At 34.9% G+C, this 16,293-nt stretch overlaps 1 protein-coding gene across 1 annotated transcript in view; it reads left to right on the top strand.

The window, feature by feature from the left end:
- Positions 1 to 16,293, top strand: part of ARHGAP11A (Rho GTPase activating protein 11A) — a 31,114-nt gene that overhangs the window by 6,767 nt on the left and 8,054 nt on the right. Inside the window, exons 5-8 of the mRNA XM_001380792.4 lie at positions 18 to 181; positions 775 to 921; positions 3,876 to 3,950; positions 5,334 to 5,501. Coding sequence (XP_001380829.1) covers positions 18 to 181; positions 775 to 921; positions 3,876 to 3,950; positions 5,334 to 5,501 — 554 coding nt within the window. The remainder of the gene's footprint in view (positions 1 to 17; positions 182 to 774; positions 922 to 3,875; positions 3,951 to 5,333; positions 5,502 to 16,293) is intronic.

The following is a 16,293-nucleotide window of genomic DNA, read 5'->3' as shown; positions in this document are numbered from 1 at the left end:
CTTTTTTTTTTTTAAAGAGCTGATGAAAATATGATGGATAGTGGTAATCTTGCGGTAATACTTGCTCCAAACCTCTTTCAGTCAAGTGATGGGCAGGAAAAAATGTCAGCCAACACAGAAAAAAAGCTTCGACTTCAAGTTGCAGTAATAAAGACCTTTATTGATAATGCAACTGCTATTGGTAAGAAAAGGTGAAATGTCTTCAAAGCAGAATTTATTTGATTTTCCAGCTTTTTTCAAATGACTTTTAAAACTTCTGAGACCATTTGTTAATACTGGAAAGAGCACTGAACTGAGTTAGGCTCAAAGGGACCTCCTGGCTCTTTTGCTTCTTTCTTTATTTTTTTTTAACCCTTACCTTCCATCTTGGAGTCAATACTGTGTATTGGCTCCTAGGCAGAAGAGTGGTAAGGGATAGGCAATGGGGGTCAAGTGACTTGCCCAAGGTCACACAGCTAGGAAGTAGCTGAGGCCAGATTTGAACCTAGGACCTCCCATCTCTAGGACTGGCTCTCAATCCACCGAGCTACCCAGCTGCCCCCTTGCTTATTTCTCATATGACCTTGGACCAGTCATTTAACCTCTCTGGATCTCAATTTTATCATCTATAAAATGAAGTGGGTGGAATACATGACTTCTGAGATTCCTAACAGGTCCAGATCTATAAATTATGATGATTCTTGTTCCTTAAGAGAAGTTTATTATAAAGTATTTTTGTTTTTAAAACAACACCACCACACACACAAAAATAATATTGTCAATGCTATCCTTTAGGAGGTGTGCCAGAGTTTATCTTAGAAAAGGTTCCAGTCATGTTAGGTCTTGATGGCTCCTGTTCCTCCCAAGCACCAGAGGACTATGAAGAAAGTGAATATGAATCTTCTATTGCGCATAAGAGAAAAAGAAGAAAGAGTATAGGCTGTAAGTATTATTAATATTTGACCTAAGCATGGAGGTTTATAAGTTTTTATTATCTGAGATCAACTGTTTTCATTCAGCAGATATTTTACCAGTGCCTTCTGACTGCTAAGGACTATGGGAGATATAAAGAAGTATTAGACATTATTGTCCTTCTTGGCTTACAGTCTATTTGGTGAGATAAGACATAGACTCCTAGAATTATAGAATTTTCAAGGTGGATAGGGAGAGACTTAATCCAGAATCTTTATTTTACACATAAGGAGCTTGTGCCCCCTAGAAGTTACATGACTTACCCAAGATGTCATATGGCTAATTTCACAGACAGAACCAAAATGTAGGGCCATAGAGTCCTAGAGATAAAAAGTTAAAAATACCAATATGAAGCAGTATAAGATTGTGTTAAATAACTAGGACAGTTAAAAGCGCCAATAGCTTGAAGAGGAATGAGTTGTTAGGGAAGGCTTATTGGAATTGTATTTGGATACTCAAAAATGCATAATATTTGGCTTGGATGAAGAAATCCAGATATGGAAGAGTATGGCCTTTGTGGGAGACAATAGTACACTAACCTTCTTTTGATGAAGATTTAAGTAGAAGAGGAATAAAATATGAAATTTAAAAAGAAGACATGGAGAACCTTTGAATGCTAGCCCAAGAGATTAAGATTTTATTATGTGAGTAATGGATACTCATTGAAGGTTTGAACAGGGTATTGGAAACTATCCATTAGTACATAGTGTTATTTTTAGGACAGAAAGACTAGAAGGGAATTGAGGAAGACTTTTGCAGTCATCCAGAGGTGAAGTAGTAAAGGCCTGACCTAGGTTGGTAGCATTGAAAAAGAGAAGAGTGGATAAAGGATGAGATGAAGGAAAAGTCAGTAAGGCTGCAATCAAATGCAATACAGTTTTTAATAAAATCAAATATATTTTCATTATACATATAAGTTAAATGTGGAAGGGACCCTAAAAATCATCTAGTTCAAATTTTCTTCATAAGCAGATTTTTCTTAGGATTTGGGGAGGTGATGACAAATTTTTAGTTCTTTTGCATTTGGTAGGTTATATTTTAATGGGTTAAATCCCAATAAATCATACAGATCCGGCAAGACTAATATAAAACATATGTAGATTCTTCCAGGAAATAATAATTTAACATAACCATATACATCCCAAATAGCTTTTTTATATAATGTCTGTTTTTAAAGATAGGAGGATTATTATATACACCTAAATGCCAGTGCTAGACACTTGATAAATGTTTGTTGACTCATATATATATATATTTATATATTTAAAGAGTATATAAGCATACACATATAAGCCCTGGGATAATACACATTAAAATAGCATAAAAAAGTAGACTAGATTCTCCCTCCTTTCCATTGTGGTTCCTTTAGGTATAGCAAGAGGAGCTCCAGATTGTCTCTAGTAAAAATTTAGAGAGTTTTTGACTGGATTCTAAGATCTCTTTTGTGCAATGGCCTCTGTTTCCGATGTCTATTTTTTTTTTAATCTCTATACATTGTTTTTTTTTTCAACATTGTTCCTGGGGCTGAGAAAATGCAGAGTAATTAATATATCCTTCTTAGGTTACTGGAATGGAAGAGGAAGAGTGTCCTATAACCTTTTAGTTTTTTGTGCTCCCATCCAAAGATATCTTTGTGTGCTATCCAAAGATAGTACACTCTATTTCAGTTACAACATATTTGTACCCAGCTATCATATCAGTATAGGATCACTTTCCTATGACCTTTATTATCCCAGCACTTCCTAAAGGTCCACAACTCTAGCTTTAACAGTTAGTTTCATAGATCTGTCCTCAGTTTGTTCAAGGAGGAAACTTAAATCTTCTACATTCTAAGTTTTATGCCAAATCTATTCATGACAAATGATCTTGGTGAAAGTTCCTCAAAAAACAAGGTAGTTTGTACCAATTGTCAAGACCACGTTTTCCCTTCACATAGTTCTCCTACCCAAATAGTGCAAAGTCTGAGATTTATTATTTCCGCAGAGGCTATCCTTATATACTTTGGTCTTAGATGGCTATTTTTAGTTACTTTGTTAATTAGCTCATAAGCAATGAAATATAATAATTTTCAAGAGATTGACATACCTTTTCTTGTCTCTACCTAATTGGTTAATCTCAAACAAGCCAGTACTCAAGTTTCTGAAGTGACACCTAGATTATCTAGTTTACAGTTAAAAAAAGGTTTTAGAATGATTAAATTTTTTAGTCATAATTTTTATGGTTGCCTGTCACATCAACTTGTCTCTACTCCCTTGTTTAAGAAGTCTGGATTCTTTTTATTCATGCATAATAAGGTAGATTTTATCCAGCATCCCAACAACTATTCCATCCTGTTGGATTATTCAGAAATGAATTCAGGAAAATTTAGTTACTTTTCATTATCAATATTTACTGATTACTTTAAACAGAAATTTTTAAAAAACTTACTAGATCTCACAAGCAGAATTATTCTGAGTAAAACTCTTAAAACTTTAAAATGCTACATAAATGTGAATTATGAATAGTTGATATCTGGCTTTGTATAATACATTGTCTAACTTTAAACTTCAAAAATCACCTTTCAGAAAATTCACTTCATTTTCTCATTTACAATTTTTTGCTTTTTAGTTAGCTCATCTCCAAAGGTAAGAGTACCTTCTGAATTTTTTCCTACTGAAAAAATTCAAAAAGTAGAATTTCAACTGTGTTTGAATTGAAATATTCTTGCTTGAGGGAAAGATAAACTACTTAAAAAGATCTTTTGAAAGATACAAAATTTCTTTGCATTTCATTATTATTGGACATTAATTCCACATGCAGCTTCTCTTAAAATGACCTAATTAAAATGTATTTGCTGATGCAATTTGTTTTTTATTAAGATACCATGAATGTTAAATGTGTTAATAGAACAAGACATGATTGCTTCTATGCGTCCTGCATTTCAGATTTCGTTAGTGGAGCACTGAATAAGCTTAAATCTAACAGAACGCCCTCCTCTACACCTCAGCGAGAGAAAATTGGTAGGTATTATATGAAATAACACTAGATGGAATATAGTTGTCTTCAACTTTGTTCTGAGAAATTTATTTGGGTTTACTTAAAACTTTGCTTTTTGATAGTAAGGAAAAATTGTCAACATGCTGCCAAATGAAATAGAATTTTCAGTCGGAAATACTGCATTATGGAGGGGTTCTTTTGTTATTTTATGGACACTGTTGGCAGTTTGGTGAAGCCTTTGTACTCTCTGAAATACTATTTTTAAATATATAGAATGAAATACATGGGTGGATTACAAAAGAAACCAATAATATTGAAATTAAGATGGCAATTCCCCCCCACCCACCCCCTATTCAAGTTTGTGAACCCTCCTGAAATCTATTTAAGGATTCCTTGTGAGGCCATGGATTCCAGGTTAAAAGCCCTCAGAGAGGATTCCCTCATTCAGAAACTTATATAATATCTCAGAACTGCTAGTGATGTTGGTTATATTGTACTAGAAGGTCTGGGATTAGAAAATTAGACATCTTGCCCATAGTTTAATCTGTCAAAACAATTTTCTTTCTCTTCATAATTACTACTAAGTATGTAATATAGCTCACAGTGGGTTACTTATTAAACTTTGGATCTCACATATACTCTTAAAACTTATTCTGTATCAGAGAGTTGAACTAGTTTATTTCAGTTATTGGGTATAAAGTCATTAACTGATGAAGATTGGAAAATACAATAGGGATATATATATATAACTTCAGGGTGATTCATATTTTGTTATAGTTCAAATTCAAAATAATTTTCAATAAATTTTCTGTTTAAATTCTCTTAGTATAGCTTTCTTATATAACTGATGGTGAACCTTTGGCATGGGTGCCAACAATGGCACACAGAGTGCTCTCTGTGAGCACGTGCAGCTCCACTCCAAAGTTCATTACTAGAAAGGCAAAGTCAAAAAGTAGAATGTTAACTGTATTTAATTGAAATATTCTTTCTTGAGGGAGAAAGATAAACTGCTTAATTAAAAGATTATCTTTTGAAAGATACAAAATTTCTTTGCATTTTATTATTATTGGACATCAATTCCACATGTGGCTTCTCTTCTTATAATGACCTTTGCAGCTACTTGGCTTTATTCTAACATTGTTCTTTTAGATGAGGTTACTACTTGCCAGCACTTAAGATTCTTGTAACTCTTTGTAACTTTTCCAATTTTCATCTTAGACTATCTCATATCCTTAATTTACTTTGTAATGTTTGTTTGTCTTAATATCTATTTAACAAGTAAATGTGCCATTTTTCCAGCAAGCTTTAAATAATAGGTTTTTTAGATACTGCTTTGTTAAAAGTGTAATGTTTCTGTTAAAACGCAGCTCTCGAAGAAAAAAAGACATAACTTTTTAAAATTACAGCTTTGCAATCAGTGACACCAGTGTTTGTTACACCTAATACAAAACGAAAACTACCAATGGATTCTTCACATGACTGTTCAAGCAAAAAAAGGAAGTCTATTCTAGACAGTTTCAACATTGAGTTCTTACCAAGTAGTCTCTTCCATGGTGTTTCAACACCTGCATCAGGTAAGAAATAGACTTTGCACTGTTAGGTTGGATGTTTACATAGTGATGCCTCATTTATCTAGCAGTGAACTGTGTTTCAGTTATTTAACAAATAATTATTGGATGTTTGCTCTGTATAAGATTGTAAACCTTGATGACAAGGACTGTGGTATTTATTTTTATATCCCTATACTGAATTTGTGACTATGCCTAAAAAATATAGTAGGTATTTAATAATGTTTGTTGGCTAAATGAATGCAAATCTACTTTTGAAAACATAGATGGCACAAATCTAAGAGGAATAGTCAACACACTGAATGATGGTGAAGATCTTGAGATGAGAATTCAGGATAAATTTAAACCATGAGTTCAGCCCAGCAGCCAAATTATTTTTTCTCTGCTGTCAGCATCTTAGTACTAAGATTTTATGTTTCTCTGGGAGTCAGAAGCAGTGAGAATCAGTACTGACTTCATGGCCAGTCATTAAAGGACACTAGAGGCTAGAGGAATTTATCAACTAGTCATTTTCTGTGTTGTAGATAATTCTTTATTCCTGTTCCCATCATTCCTATGATTCAATCAAAAAAAAGCAAAAGTCTTTCCTTGCTATTTTTTCCTATACTTTCAGCTTTACTCTTACCATAGTTGTCCTTTGCTTGGGTATGTCTTTAAGAAACCCTAATTTATTTTTTAAATTGCTGTATCTCTTAACTCTTTCTTTAAATACTTGCAATAATAATAAACCTGGCAGTCAAGATGGTACCTTCCTTGCCACATTCTCTAGTACTGAAACTGAAAGATAGCTCTTTTCTTATGCTATCTGGAATACCATTGGCCAAGAGGAAGAAGAGAAGGCACAATTCTCATAACTCTTAGGCTGGCATTTAAAGCCTTCTTCAATCTGGTGTTAACCTACCTTTCCAATTTTATTTCCTATTGCCTTCCTTCACACAACTCTGTTCCAATCAAACCGACCTGACTATTCCTTGTACATATGCAACTTCTTTCTCCTAACTTCGTGCTTTTTGTATAAGCTGTCTTATGCATGGAATGAATTCCCTCAACTTCTTTTTAGAATCTCTAGATTACTTTGAAGTAAACTCAGGTACATATCAGCTTTGTCCTGATCCCATTCCACTGCCAATCCAGTGTTTATTTATGTATGTATTATTTTCTTCCAGTAGAAAAGGAGCTCCTTGAGGGAATGGTACTATATCATTATATCCCCAGTATAATCTACTTAATAGTTACATTGAATTGAATTTTCTAACAATTAGAACTATACAAAAATAGAAAAGATTGTTTCAGGAGGTAGTAGATCCCCTCACTACTTGTTAAGGATGTTATAGAGATTCCGGTTAGATTAGATGGCTCCTGAGGTATTTTCCAAATGGGACTCTGGGAAAAAGTAAAACTTTTAGTGCTCTGACTTCTGGATCCTATGATTAAGCTTTGCATTTTCTTTCTACAAACATTGGGAATTAGGAGTAAAGTTGAAGCATCAGAAGTTTGAACCTGTTGTCTGGGTTAATAAATACCTGGTGATTGGGTCTCTAGTGCTACACTCAGTTTTATATTTGCTTCAGGCTCTGTAGTTTCCAACCAAGATGTCAGGGGATCTTAAAGAGTCCTGTGCATGGAGAATGTGCTTATTTGGGCCTTGTTTCTGAGATGCTAGTCTTTTTTTGGTGTTAAGCATGGTACCTGAACCAAAAAACCTTGCCTCTTCATTATTTTTTACCCTTTAATACTAGTTTTTGCCTTCATTAACAGCATCAAAAACATTCTTTTTTTCCTCTTTTATGTGATAGCCCTTTGCATATTTGAAGGTAACAATTTGGAGTGGTGTCATAACTCCCTTAATCATTTCTTCACCTCTAGTGTTTTCAACTGTTCTCTTAATGACATGATATGGTGGCCTTTTGAGAAATTCTAGCCTGTCAATATTTTTTTAAAATTGTGCCCAGAGCTAGACATAGTACTCCCAATGTCTTTACACAAATCTACACAAAGAACAGGATAGCTTCTTGTGATCTTTATCTGTATTTATTTTAATCTATATTTTATATTTAGCCTCATTATTTATTGTTCTTAATCAAATGTGATTATTCATTTTAACAAGATAGCATAAACTTCTTTTTTTGCTTATTTACCTAGCAATAGTCTATTATGATTTTACTTGCTTCCTTTCATGTTTTTGTATATTTCTATGTACTGATAGCTATTATTTGTTAGGCTACAGTAATTTTCCATTACATTTATATATCAGTTTTTAAAATCATTCCTCAAGTGTTGGATATTAGATTAGTTTTTTGGGGGTGGGATATTGTTGCTATTATGAGTAAAGCTGCTATGGCATTTTGGGGAATAGACAGGCCTCTTTTTTACTCTCAGTACATCTTTGGATATTTTCTAGTAGTGGGTACTTCAGGTAGAATGTACACTACTTAAGGGAAGGGACAGTTTCATATTTATCTTTGTTTCTCCTATGCCCTACATAGTTCCTTGCATGTTATAAATACTTAAGATATAGGGAATTGAATCATTGGATCACAGAGTTCGCAATTTTGTAGCTTTTATTGTGTAATAATATATTGCTTTCTAAATTCAACCATATGTTATTTCATATATTTCTCCAAATTCTCAGCAGCTTAGAATTTTATTATTTTAAATTTTCCCTACCCCCAATTTTATAGTTGTGGGGGAATATTTTACTTTATTAAAAACATTTTTTTTCACATGAAATCATGAATTTTTATTATAGACAATTTGCTTTTCTTCTTAAGTATATAATTAAATCAATGAGTGACTTCCAAAGCTCTCTTGATTGTCTTGTGTTCTTTCTGAACTTGATCTCTTTGGTGCATTGAAGAGTGCTTCTATGATGCTCTTTTTTCCCCAGCCTTATCACAGAATTGCCCTAATTTCTCCAAGATGCCCATCAAATAAAAAAAAATACTTTGAACAAATATGCATAGTTTAAAAAGCTAAGCCCCACCCTGAAAATGTCTAAAAATGCAAGAAACTCACATTTAATTCCCACCATATAATAAGGGGGAAACAGTGATTCTGCTCTGGAGTATGATTTACTCACATCACTTACTTCACAGGGCTTGTAGTGATGATCAATTGAGAGAATGTGTAGACAATCTGTTTTGCAAACCTTTGTGTATGGGATAAATGTCAGCTCTTATTTATGGACATTTTTCATCAATTTGGGTTTTTCTGTTTAGATTGTAGATCTCAGTGATATGGTACTGTCCTACCCTGGGGATTGATACAAAGAGTACAGTGTCCTCTATAAACAAGAGCTTGTTGATTAATTTTCAAATTATTTTTTTAGGTTTCACTTGGGTCTCGTGTTTGGACTTCAAATTTTTTATTTAGGTCTTGTAAGGAAAGTGGTGACATTTTGCAGGGAAGTGGCATGAGACCATCAGGAAGATTCTAGAACTTTGGAAGGGGTTTTGGCTGGGAGAAAGACAGTTGGGGGTTGACTGACAGCTAAGAATTAAAGGGCAGAGTTAAAGAGCTACTTTTGTCCAAGTGATGAACCAAATAACATCTTTGGTAAAGAAAAAAAAAATTCTTTCAAAGTGGGAACCTTTAGCCAACCTATATTGTACACAGTAGTGTTTCCCCATTATTCCTGCATGGCAACAACTATGTTACAGGGAGTAATGGAGGTTATTTATAATGCTGTCTATGTGATTTTCAACTTAATTCTGGAGTGGGTGTTATGTATTACTGGAGTGGGTGTTATGTATTACTGGAGTGGAATGTATTAAAGCTGGTCATGGATTTAATTGTACATAAGATCTGCTCATATTGTCCTATAATGTTATTGTGTTTGACGATTGTTTTTAAATGCAAATGGATGATTAAAGTGACACTGTTTAAGATTAAGGCTATTGTCAAGTGAATGTTCAGAGATTCAGAATTAAAACATGATAATAAAGATGCAATTGCAAATAGATTTAATGGAGAAAATTTTTAAAGAAAATCTGGTTAATGGAAAAATCAATGGTTGTGCTTTGGTGAATGTAACAATGATTGGAGGTACAAATGCTGAAGGGGGAATGATGTTAAGGCTAAGATATCAAGTAGGCTAGAAAAGGAAAATGAGGAATTGAACAAAAATCCTGCAAATTTGTTCCCATTGAGGGATAATTCCATTTATTTCTCCTAAATGGGGTGTTACATCTGAAAACCCATAAGCAATTTACAACAATGGAACTGAATGAGATAAAATGCAGAACTCCCAAGATTTTTTGATGAGCCAGCAAAAATGATCAGGGAATTTAAACGAGCAATCAGAATCTATGACCTAGACTATGCTGATTTTTTTCTCCTGATGGAGGAATTATTGACAAAGTGAGAGAGGAATCGGTTTATTGAGGAGACTAGGAACAATCCTCCATTAACTCCATGGCCAGAACATTATGAAGAAATAGACCTGAACTCAATCCAGAATTATAGAACCTTAAAGCAGGCTAGGAGACCAGTTCTTGAGATTATGGAAAGAAATTCCTGGAGGCTGGATGCATAGACTAAATTTGGAAAAAAAAATCAAACAAAATTTAGATAAGACTCCGTCAAGTTTTCTAGAACAATTAAGCAAGGCTGCAGAATTATTACTAGGACTAGATGTGTTGGCAGAAGAAACCATTGCCCACATCAAGAGGCTTTTTGTTAACAATGCCTGTTCAGTAGTAAACAAGTTTTTCAAAAATAATTGCCTAGACTTAGAATTGCTAAAGTTTAGAAGATCTTAAAAGGAAAGCTACTTATGTGTTTTTAGTGGATATGGATAAATCAAATGATGATAGAGATTCTATAATGAGGACTTAAGGAGGAAATTGAAGGATGCAGAAAGTAAGGCCAAAGATAGTGAAATTAAAGAAATAAAAGCTGTGGCAGCATTAAGATCTATGCAACTAAGTAATCAATGTGTATCAAGAGAAAAGAGAAATGGAGTTCAAAGGTTTTCTTTGTAATCGTGTAGGACATCTTGTTAAAAATTGTAGACAGAGGACAATTCTCAAGACAGATGAATAGGAACATTGAGTATAATAGGCAATACAATAATAATGGATGGAGAAATAAAAATGGTTGTAATAATAATAATTATCAGAGACAGAATAATGGTAACAATTGTCCAAATGCTTGCTGCCAAGGAGCACAAGCACCAGATCTTAACATGATGCAAGAGTGGGTAAAATCACGGGCAAGACCAAAATATAGCCAAGTGATCAGAACAAAGGGGCATGTTCATTATGAAGGTGTACCTGGAGTTCTCAAGTGTTTAAAAAATGAAATTAAGGATGATATTGAATGTGCTGTGGATAAAGTTGATGAATCTGTGAATAATGTAATTAAAACAAAGGATAATATAATTAGTGTTAATAAATGTGTAGAAAAAGAAAATTGTGATGTAACAATAGTTGAAAATTTTAATGATTGTGTAAAATAGAAAGTAATGAAGAATGTGAAATAGATAAGGAAAGGGTCTGTGAAAGGCTTTGCTAAGGCCAAAAGGATCTATACTTGATCTCACGGTCTTATATCTGGATCAGGTTCACCAGGGATAGCCTCAATGACAAACAGCAAAATGGGAAATCAAGAAAAGGATAGACTCCAAGAAAGCTGCAGCTGACATCCACAGAGATTTTCCAGACCCCAACTGTCATTCTCCCAGCCTAAACCCCTTCCAAAGTTCTAGAATCTTCCTGTTGGTCTCATGCCACTTTCCTGCAAAAGGTCACCACTTTCCTTACAACAGTTTGACTTATTCCTTAGGAATGCTTGAAAATCTACTATCTTATTGAATGTCCATTTTTCCCCTGAAAGAATATACTTAGTTTTGCTGGATAGGTGACTCTGGGTTGTAAACCGAGATCTTTCACCTTCCTGAATATCATATTCCATGTCTTCCAATCCTTTAATATAGAAGCCTCTAAGTACTGTGTGATACTGATTGTAGCTTCATGGTATTTGAATTGTTTCTTTCTGGCTGCTTGCAGTATTTTCTCCCTGACTTGGGGGCTCTTGAATTTAGCTGTTATATTCCAGGAAGTTGTCATTTGAAGATTTCTTTCTGGAGGTGATCTATAGATTCTTTCAATTTCTTTTTTATTTTTTTGTTTGAGACTATCTGGGCAGTTGTTTTTTGTTTTGTTTCGTTTGTTTTTGTTTTTGATAATTTTTTGTATTATGATGACCATGTCTTTTTTTTTTTTTGATCATGACTTTCAGCTTTCCTGGATCTATTTTCCAGGTTAGTTGTTTTTTCAATGAGATACTTCCTGTTTTCTTCTGTTTTTTCATTCTTTTGATTTTGTTTTATTGTTTCTTGATTTCTCATGAAATCATTGGTTTCTAGTTGCTCTATTCTGATTTTTTTTTAGGTCTGATTTTCCTGTCAGCTTTTGGGTCTCTTTTCACTTGGTCCTTTCTTCCTTTGTTTTCATTTCTCTTGCCCACTTTTCCTCTGCCTCTTTTAATTGGTTTTTAAAGTACTTTTTGAGTGCTTCCAAAATCTGTCTAAACCATATTTTTCTTTTGGATTTTGCCTGTGTTTGCTGTGTTTTCTCCTTCCTCTTCTGTCTCTGCCTTCATCCATCTCCATAAAAATTCTTTTATGGTTAGGTACTTTTTGTTGTTGTTTTCTGCTCATTTTTCCTACCTTTTTATAGATAGGGTCTTTTTTCTGGGAGGTTAGGGTACTCTATTATACTTTAGTCCTTCCTTGATGTTACCTTTAGCTTTATTTCTGAGTTTCTGCCAGTTTCATTTCTTCCAAAATGATATGGTCTGAGGCCTGGGAACTTAGAACTACCTCTCACTGCTGATTCAATTAACCCTTGAGATACTTATAGCTTAAAACAGGGGTACCGAAACTATGGCCCTTGGGCCACATGTGGCCCCTGAGGCCATTTATCTGGCTCCCACCACACTTCTGGAAGGGACACCTCTTTCATTGGTGGTCAGTGAGAGGAGCATTGTATGTGGTGGCTCCGCAAAGCGTGGTGTCACTCATGTACAGTACTACTTTCAGTGACATAATCCTTTGTGTGGCACCATGTTCTGAGGACTAGGCTGCACAATGGAAGAAGTCAGCATGGTGAGCAGCGATCTGGGGAAGGGGATTCCTCACTATGTTCCTCACTGCTGCCTGGTATAGTGGTGGCGGTGATGGGCCTGTGCAAGGTGTGACAGGCCCATCACAGCCAGGACTGTAACCTCCACTATCCCAGACAGTGGTAAATACAGATTTGTTCATAGTTTTTTTTTTTTAATAGTCTGGCCCATGACCAATCTGAGGGAAAGTGTACTGCTCCCCTGTGTAAAAAGTTTGGGGACCCCTGGTTTAAAGTCTTGCATCAGGCTTGGGCATAAGCTTTTGGTTTCTCTCTGGGCTTGACTGGATCAGAAATTGCTCAAATTCTATCCTCAGACTTAGGTGTAAGTTTTTGGTCTCACTGTGGCCTTGATCTAATAGGCACACAGTTGATTGCCTTGTCCTAGAGTTCTGCTTTGAGCTTTTGGCAAAAAAATCAGGAGGCCCCCATTCCCACCCCACTTTGGGTTTACCAATCACTCCTAACTAGGATCTATGAGCCACAAGGCCCAGACTGGGGCTCCTGGCTTGACTCAGATCCCACACAGATCAGACTGCATCAGCACAGACTGCACTGGGCTGGAATTCCAGCATTCACTGCAGTTTTGGAATTTCATGGGATGTGTGTTGACTTGAACCTCTGTTTGCTCAGGCAGCGTATCAGGGTCTAGATTTTGGCTTGGGCTCAGGTTCTGAACCTGGAACCGCAGATGTGGGGTGGGGGTGTGTTACTAGCTCTTGACTTGATCCTCACTCCTTGCTATATAGTCACAGAAAGATACTGTGTTCCCCTCCCACCCTAGTGCCCCAGATGTTCTCTGCCTAACTTTTAGGTTTTTCTTTTCTTAAAATTTGTTTCACTTTGTCACTTTGTTGGTTTTCTTTCACTCTGTATTCGTTTTGTGGCATTATTTTAAAATTGGTTAGAATGGATTCTCATGGTGACTTTGAACTTCTCTGTTCTACCTCACCATCTTGGAGGGAATATTTTAAAGTGATTATACTTTGTTTTTCCCCTAACTGTTAGAGGATTTAAACAACTTTACAGATGATTACTGACGTTTGTTTTTTACTTTTATCACTAAAATGTGTTGCCTTTCTGTCAACTAAAAGCCTCGAGTTTTTGTTATACAAACTCTTACCAATTTTAAGTCTTCCTCATCATGTGCTTGTGCAGTTGATTTTTTTTTTAATCTTGTTGGAAGATCTGCCTTTGCTCTTAAAAAAAAGTTCCCATCTTATTTTGTTTCAGTGTAGCCTTTTTCTTTTAATATAATTGAAAGCTTGATTTGAATTGCCTATGAGCTATTCCTCTTTCTATTGTGTCATTTGCAGATTTGAGAAGTGTCCCATCTGTCTTCATCTGAGTTTTAGTTAAGATATTGAATAGTACATGACTTTGCAACACTCCTAGAAACCTTCCATGTTAATAGCAGATTATTAATTTATACTACTAGTGTAACTTTTCTATCTACTGATCAACTCAAATATAGTTTTATCTAGGCTATGTTTACTATCTAATTCATAAGAATATTGTTAGAGATATAGTCTTTTGGAGTAGGAATTATGACTGCCAATTTATTGCCAATAATATTTTTACATATGGCTTATGATGTCAAAAAATGTACCATTTGATATATAAAAATGGTACTAGTTCTTGATACCTTCCATAGGCCCATTTTAATTTTTTTTGTTTTAGATATTGGATTTATGCTCTCTTTACTTTTTGTTGGTGGGGCAGGTAGGCAGTGACCACATTTGTGTAGTCTATAGCCATAGAACATGTGTGGTTTTAAACCTTTGATTTTTGCTTTATTGAATACACATTTTTTAATGCTTTGTACATGTAAGGTGCTTTGTAAGTTATGGGCAGGTACAGATAAAGAAATTTTAAAATTATCTTGATATCTTATTCTTGAATCCAATAGAATTTCTCTTCTCAGAGAGTCATCTCAAAAGGAAAATTAAATAAGAAATAAAAGAAAAAGTTCAACAAAACCAAGCACTACCTGGGGGCAGAAGCATCGGAAAACATTTCCTCTGTTCATACCCATATACTTCTATCTTTCCATTCCACAGAAAAGTGGGATAAAGGGGTATATTCTCAGATCTCTTTGTTAGAGCCATGATTGTTCTTTGCAATTTTGCATCATTCACTTTTTATTTTTTGTAATGGTGGCTCTTTCCATTAATGTAATTGTCATTTTGGCTCTGCTTGCTTCATTCTGCATTAATGTGCTTTTCTCTTTCTCTGTTTTCATCATATTTTCATTTTTTTTCAGCAAAGAATTGCTCCATTATATTTACCACAGTTTGTTTAGCCATTTTCCAATAGAAGAGCATCTACTTTTTTTTTTTTGCTACTACAAAAAAAGTGATACTATAAATATGAGGACTTTCTTATTGTCATTGACTTCATCGATTTTATTATTGAAATACCTGGGTCAAAACATATGGACATTTTATTCATTTTATTGAATAATTCTAAATATCTTTCTGGGCTAGTTGTACCTATTTACAGTTTTACCAATATAACATTAAACAAGCTTTATAGAATATTAATACAAAAACATGTTGAAATCTTGGTAATAGATTTTTTTAATCTACTTTGTTTTTCCTGTGTGAATGGATAAAATATATATCTGTTAAAGAAAGTAGAGATGCACAATGTGATCTGGGCCCATCATGCCCCATGTATTTCCTGCTTGGTTACCTGCACATACTTTAGGAAGAGAAGCTCCATTCTATTGTATCTGTTTCTTGTATCTTTCCAATCTTTTTTTATATCTTTCACCCTACCATATAGTCTTTAGTCCAATGACAAATGGCCTCTCAAAGACAGGCTCTATCTTCAGGGAACTTATAATAATCTACTAAGGAATACAAACAGGTAAACATAAATATGAGATAACTTGAGGAGGGTGAGAAAACACTAACAACTTAGGAGGATTTTAAATAGCTTTCTCATGAGAGCTGAATCTTGAAAGAAGATATTTTTAAGAGGCAGAGATAAGGAGGAGGAGGAGTGTATTTCAATTAAAGGCATAGAAGCAAGAAATGGGTTACCAAATTCAGAGAATAGCAAGTGGGACAGTGGAAGACATAGATTACATGAAGGAGAATATTAAGAAATGCCTACAGGGGGCAGCTGGGTAGTGCAGTGGATTGAGAGCCAGTCCTAGAGATGGGAGGTCCCAGGTACAAATCTGGCCTCAGACAGTTCCTAGCTGTGTGACCCTGGACAAGTCACTTAACTCCCATTGCCCAGCCCTTACCACTCTTCTGCCTTGGAACCAGTACACAGTTTTGATTCCAAGACAGAAGGTAAGGGTTTAAAAAGGGGGAGGGGGGGGGAGAAATGCCTGCAAAGGTGGTCTATCTAGTGTGAGCTACCATGCTGAGAATTTTGTATTTTTTTCCTAAAGGAATCAGCTTTTAAGCAAGTAAGTGACAGCTCTGTTATAGGATTATTGTGGATACTGTGGAATATGATTTGGGAAGTGCTGGGGGAAATCTAAGCTAGGAGTTTAATTAGGCTATCATAATTGGTCACGTAAGAGTGAAGAAGGTCTGACCCAGGATGGTGGCAGTGTTAGTGAAGAGAAATTGGAAGAAGGCAAAAGAAGAAGGGACTACAGCTAAGACTTGGAGAATATCTATGCTTAGGACAGCAAAGGAAACTGAAAATAGTGC

Source organism: Monodelphis domestica, chromosome 1 (assembly GCF_027887165.1).
Source record: "Monodelphis domestica isolate mMonDom1 chromosome 1, mMonDom1.pri, whole genome shotgun sequence".
NCBI lineage: Eukaryota > Metazoa > Chordata > Mammalia > Didelphimorphia > Didelphidae > Monodelphis > Monodelphis domestica.
The sequence above is the reverse complement of the archived record's forward strand: the minus strand, read 5'-3'. Positions and strand labels throughout refer to the sequence as shown.